This window comes from Galeopterus variegatus, unplaced genomic scaffold, assembly GCF_000696425.1.
Source record: "Galeopterus variegatus unplaced genomic scaffold, G_variegatus-3.0.2 Scaffold3567, whole genome shotgun sequence".
NCBI lineage: Eukaryota > Metazoa > Chordata > Mammalia > Dermoptera > Cynocephalidae > Galeopterus > Galeopterus variegatus.
In genome coordinates, this window is record NW_007729678.1 from 60,168 (window position 1) to 66,724 (window position 6,557).

Sequence of the window (6,557 nt, forward strand, 5' to 3'; positions counted from 1 at the left end):
GCCTCGGTCTATGTGACTGGCGGCGCCGGCGCGGCCTCCGTCTGGAGCGGTAGGTGCGGACCTGCTGGCGGGAACGGCCGCGGGGGTACCTCCGGGGCCTGAGGGCCGAGGCGCCCTGGGAAGGAGTGGACAGAGCCTGAAAGGCGATTCGGGCCCGGACTTCGCCGGCCTCCCGTTAGCCGCTCTCCCTTCCCGCCTGAGAGGACACTTCCGCCGCTCCGAGGTCATTTTATCTCTGTTTTGTGTCCCCGGAGTCCGGGACTGAGGCGGGTGCTCGGGCGGCCGGGGAGACCGGCTGCCCACGGAGGCCGGAGGCCGCCCTGTGAGTGCTGACTTGCCGTGCTCGTCCTTTCCTCGCCTCTGTGTCGCCCGCTGCCACCTTCCTCGGCGGGCGCCTGAGGACCGGCAGCACAAACGAGTTCAGCAACGGAAAAACAAGCGTCGTTCCCCAAATTTCACGTCACGCGGTGGGTTGTTACTGCAGCTACGTATTCATGAAGGCTTCCATTTTTAAATGAGTGCATGCATTCTGAGGGAAAATTGAATTATTTCGAGGTCCTCGTGAAATCCAAGTCTCCCATGGACGCTGTGAAACTTATTAGATGATTTTATTTATTTATTTATTTTAAGATGACCAGTAAGGGGATCTTAACCCTTGACTTGGTATTGTCAGCGCACACACTCCAAGTGAGCGAACCGGCCATCCCTATGTAGGGATCCGAACCCGTGGCTTTGATGTTGTCAGCACCACACTCTCTCGAGTGAGCCACGGGCCGGCCCCATGATTTTTAATAATCGTTTTTCACAAGTCAGTGAGCACTTAATGGAAAAGCCGAGTTCTTGTTTTCATAATGAAGTCGATTGGTTGATCCCAGAGGACTGTTAAAATCCTAACTAACCGTGACTCTTAAGTAAAAATCGATTCTTTGCCCGGTAGAAAAATACTTCGATGAGCCTTTTCCAGTCGTGAGTTGCACTTGGGTATATTTCATCTGCTTTTCATCTAGTTTTTCATTTCATCTAGTTCTTCATTTAGTTAATTCCATTGCTTCGGAAGATAAATGGAAGTCACAGACTTATCGCCACAAGTTCTACCCGGTTTTTGATTTTTAAATTTTAACCATTAAGTTTTCTGGGATAGGTAAACATGTGTGGACACTTATAACCCCTTTTAAAAACTGCGAAAATGTTTTCAGGATGGCTAAATTTTGTTTGTTTAATTCATTCAGTAGCATTTGATTAGGCAAGTTGCGAAAGATTGCAGTCCACATGGCTTGCGATAAGGTTGAGGTTAAATTTTAAGGGTTTGAGTAGGTGTGTTTCTCAGAGTGCTTTTAGATCTTAGGTGTTTTAAGCAGATAGCTAAACGATCAGTATTTTCACACATTTTTCAGTGGTGCGACTTAGGCAAACTACCAAAATTTCTTAAGTCCTGAAGGATGAAAGTAATAGTGGTGTGTCCTAGGCACTGCTGATTTTTTACCTGGCTCATCTAATTTATAGAAACTCATAATATCTAGCTTTTCCAATTCACCTTTTGTCATGTTTGCTCAAAATATTTTGAGTAGTAAATTCTATAGTATCCCTATGATGTGGAGATGAGAATTGTAATGATTACTGTATATTTGCAATACATTGTAGCTTTGGAGGTGTCTTACTGTCTTGTACGTATGTAGTATAGAACCCCGTTGAAAATATTGTTTACTTAGCAGTCTTGATCATTATTATATAATGCATTTGTATCTTGCTCTTCAAAATTTTGTGAAAAACAAGAATTAAGGTAGTATTTTGGTTTTACTCTTGTTTTTATTTTTTTGTCTCTCACTTTTCTGCCTTTAAATATTTTCTATTTCTTGTAGTTACTAAGCTTATCAGAGAAAAACTTTATATTCCCATAGTAGTATACCCCATTGGATGTAACATTAAGGTGTTCCATCAGTGCTATAAATGTTTCCATCTTTGAAGATACAGTTGGTGGAATTTACCGTAATTTTTCCTAGATGCACATTAAAGTTGTCTTTTATGTTCATATTATGTTCATATTTTAACTGAGGTATCCCTTGTTTGTATAGCATTATTTATGGTGCTGAAGGCATTGTGATTTGCAGCACTTTGTGAGGCAGGCAAAATTGGTATCTTTTTGCTAATTTGGAAACTAACCAGGAGAGTTAAGTGACTTGCTCAAGATCACACAAATTACTGATAGAAGAGTAGGGAAAAGGTGATCTTCCAGTTGCTAACCAGTACCGTTACTACTACAGTGCCAAGACTAGTACAGTGTCAGATGATTGGTTTCTTAAGATTCAGTTGAGTCATTTCACCAAGGCATCTGCCTTCTTAACTGAAGTTATGGCTGGTACTTTCCTCTTTTCACAGAGAACTGAGTTGCCTAACTTAGGAAACTACTGGTATCTAGGATGCTGGGCACCTGGCCAACCAAAACTGACTCCACATCCTAAGCTGTTTCTCTGTGTTAAGGCATCAGCAGTAGATGGTGGTTCAACATTCTAAATTTGAGCTGTATTATTTCTGAATTATCTACATAAATAACTAAAACCTTTACATAATTTTAAAACCAATCATCTAAAATCTGCAAAAAGGTAGCCTAATTGGCCAGTTTGGAATTTTCTAATTCGCTTTTCTTTACATCTTCATTCTCTGCTTTAGCTAAGCTTAATCATTGTTGAGTGTAGAAAGAGTGGGAGAATTATTCATCATCAGGTACCCACTGTTGAGAGGTAGCTGAGAATTTGAGGTACTTACCCCCAATTAATAGCTGTTTTAACCTGAGCTAATCAACTAATGACTCACATTTTCATCCTGGAAAATGGGAACTAACTTTGACTTTGAAAAGTTGTGGTTATTAAATAGTGTGACTCATAAGCACTGAGTACAGGTTGAGTATCCCTTATGCTAAATGCTTGGAACCAGAAGTGTTTCAGGTTTCAGATTTTTTCAGATTTGGGGATCTTTGCATTATACCTTTTGAGCATCCCAAATCTGAAAATCCAAAATGCTCCAATGAACATTTCCTTTGAGCATCATGCTGGCACTCAAAAAGTTTTGGATTATGGGGCATTTGAGATTTTGGATTTCAGATTTTGGGATTTGGGTTACTCAATCTGTATATATTCTTCATTGTTTTTTCCTTCAAGATTCAGGATTCAACGCCAGCTGACTCTAAATATGTTTCAGTCATTTGATTTTTCTGGCATGAGAATAGATTGTTCTAAGAACCTGGAATATACAATGTTTTTATGAATCTAGAATTGACTTTGTATGGTTATTATCCTTGTCATTTGGGCTAAAAAAAATTGCCATGGGGAATTATAAATTACATTCATATAATGTGAAAGTAAAAATTGAGACTTAGGTTCTATTTTGACCAAATAGCTGTATGTGGTAGATGCTTTTAAATCTTAAACCTATTCTAATTTGCATTTTGCCAAACTGTGCATTTAACTGTGGCATATCATGGACTCTCAAGGAAAGATTGATTTTTTCAATTAAGCTAAAGTTAAGGGAGGATTTTTCTTTCTAAATGCAAAGTCCTAAATTTCCCAAGTTGGATACCTCATACCAGTGGAATAATCTGTGACTTTGAGAGTTGACTTACGAAGCATAAACATTTATATAAAACTAGTATTTATCCCTGATTTACCTTACAAATTTAGAAATTTATTTTTATAAAGAAAACTTGAGTATTTTTAAGCACCATTTAATTAAAATCTACCCAGCATCAAACTTTTTTTTTTTTTTTTTTTAAAGATGACCGGTAAGGGGATCTTAACCCTTGACTTGGTGTTGTCAGCACCACGCTCAGCCAGTGAGCGAACCGGCCATCCCTATGTGGGATCCGAACCCGGGGCCTTGGTGTTATTAGCACCGCACTCTACCGAGTGAGCCACGGGCCGGCCCAGCATCAAACTTTTTAAAAAGAAAAAAGAACATGAGCCAGTGTTAGAATAACTCTTGTTTAGGGCCGGCCCGGTGGCGCACTGGATAGTGCGCTGCTTGGGAAGCGCGGCGGCGCTCCCGCCCGAGGGTTCGGATCCCACATACGGACCCGGTTCCGCTCACTGGCTGAGCGAGGCGCAGGGGCAGCACCGAGGGTTGCAGTCCCGTTGCCGGTCCCCGGTCCGGTACGGGGGCAACACTGAGGGTTGCGATCCGTTGCCAGACACGGAAAAAGACAAAAAGACAAAAAAAAAAAAAAAAAAAAGAATGACTCTTGTTTAGAATTCTGAAAGTTGGAGAGATAACCAGGAATTCTGCAGTAAGGCTTAGAAACAAAGGCAGGAGAGAGTTATGATTGTTATTCTCACCTGTGAATTATTCCTTCAGGTTTTTCAAGAAACACTAATTAAGACTTTTTGTTGATAAGAAACTTTAATAATTAAATACCCATTTTGTGCCGGTCACCATGCTAAAGACTAATGTTTGTTTCAAAAATAGCACAATAATTTTGGGCCTTGGTAAACTGAGGCTTGGGGTTTCTGCCACTTTTTTTATTTTCAAAGTTTGACACCCTCTTTTAGAAAACAGGGTTATCAGAACTTTTTCATGTGTTTCCCAGTCCTTTAAATGCTCTTTAAAAATTGATTAGCATCTCATTTTTTGCTAATTAAGCTTGCAGTTAATTTTATTTTAATAGAATAAGAATCTGAATGCTTGCCTATTAAGAAGAAAATAAACAGGTAACCTAGGGGAAGTGTCAGGTATAATAAAGTTTATAAACAGGAATTTAATATATGTTGAATAACATCTATGATACCTAAGTTTTGTAACTAAGATTCTATATATTGAGTAGATAGGGTGCCCAGTAGCTAGATAGGTAGACTACCTATCCTTCCTAGTAATTTAGCTCTTTTCAAACTATCACTCAGAGAACTCTATCTACCACAGTACCTGTTAACTTCCATGTTCTCAAAATTTTATGTCACAGTATAGTTGTCTTGGTTGATTCTGGAAAATAGTTAGATTGACTTATTTAAATAAATTGACCTTTATGAACTTAGTAGTAATTGACGCAGATTAATTTGTTCATACTTAACATTTAACATATGTTTGAGTGCCTGCTATGTACTAGCACTGGCATCAGCAGTGAATGAAACAATTCTAATCTCATGTAGCTTACTTTATAATTGGGGGAAATAGATAAGTATATAAAATGTCAGATGTGATAAGAGCTACAAAGAAAAATAAAGGCTGATACTAGTAGATGGCAAAGGATGGGCAAATTTGCTATTTTGAGTGAGACGGGAAGCCTTTAGAAAGATTGAGATGGGAAGCCTTTAGAAAGATTGAAGCTGAATAGTGACATACAGGTACACATTTATGTATCACTTAAATATCTACAGTTCAAATGGCTAACATTGTCTTGGAGGGTTTTTTTTCTCTAAATTAAAAAGATTATTGTTGTTTACTATACTTAGCTCTGGACAAATGGGAAATTCCAAGGAAATTCTAGGCTTGATTTCTGGGTTCTAAGACTTTGCAGTCTAATGGAGTGAATGCACATTAACATCATGCTGAGGTAGAAGTAGTTAGACCTCTGGATATAAACATGGTGAGGGTTTTCCAAATAATTGGAATGACTACCAGATTAGGATAAATGCTAAACAGCTTTCTGTAATTGCAGCAGAAATGGACAACAAGGTGGTAAAATAGTCAGGAACCAATTTAAAGAAAAAAATAGAAAAATATACACTTTATATCATAGAAATACCATGTCAAAAAAAAAAGGCTGGCCAGTTCACTTAATTGGTCAAGAGTATAGTGTTGATAACGCCAAGGTCAAGGGTTTGGATCCCCTTACTGACCAGCCACCTGCCCCCCCAAAAAGAAATTTAGTCATGTCTTTATTGGACAGAGATTTGATTATATAATCAGCTCAGAAACACATGATATACTCAGGTTTTTGTCTGTTTGCTACATCCCGTAAGAAGATTACTAAAGAATTAAGCCAATATTAGATGTAATCAATCTATGATTTTTTCCCTTAAAACATTCCGATTTCTTCAATACAGTGTATCTAATCTGAAAACCAGAATTTAATGACAATATGACTAGAATACCAGACTTACAAAGTAGAGTTGGGATTGTATATAGTGTAAAAAATGATATTGGAAGATCATCTCCTTTTGAGGAATCTCAAATATTCATTAAGAAATCAAGTAACTTTTAAAATCTTAGCCTACCATGTAAATTTGTTGATCAAATTTCTAATGGTTTAGGATATGTAATGAGTATGGGTAAGTAAATTAAACTGTAAAGAAATATTTTAAAACATAAGGGAGCAGTCATGAATATGCTATTAGAAATAATACCTAGGAATAACTAAATTATCATGTCTTCTGAAATTTGAGTACTAGGAAGTAGCAGAGGTGTTTTCAGTATAAGAACTCATTTCTTAATTTGTATAAATTATTATTCCTAACACAATTTAGATGCTTTTTAAAAACAGTACCCAAGGGCTGGCCCGGTGGTGCACTGGATAGTGCGCCGCTTGGGAGGCGCGGCGGCGCTCCCGTCCGAGGGTTCGGATCCCACATACA

The 6,557-nt window shown here is 38.5% G+C and overlaps 2 protein-coding genes across 7 annotated transcripts in view; both read left to right on the top strand.

Annotated features, from left to right (window-relative positions):
• LOC103601050 overlaps window positions 1–265 on the top strand; it is a 5,607-nt gene extending 5,342 nt beyond the window's left edge. Inside the window, exon 4 of the mRNA XM_008585430.1 lies at window positions 54–265. Within this exon, the coding sequence (XP_008583652.1) occupies window positions 54–265 (212 nt within the window). The remainder of the gene's footprint in view (window positions 1–53) is intronic.
• Window positions 1–6,557, top strand: part of WTAP (Wilms tumor 1 associated protein) — a 32,805-nt gene that overhangs the window by 2,401 nt on the left and 23,847 nt on the right. For 2 of the 6 annotated variants that reach the window (XM_008585422.1, XM_008585425.1), the window contains exon 1: window positions 7–49. The exons of 3 other annotated variants lie outside the window; for them this stretch is intronic. The gene's annotated coding sequence lies outside the window, so the exon portion shown is untranslated. Of the gene's footprint in view, window positions 54–6,557 lie in introns of all 6 variants that reach the window. One more of the 6 variants, XM_008585423.1, reaches the window with a different exon arrangement.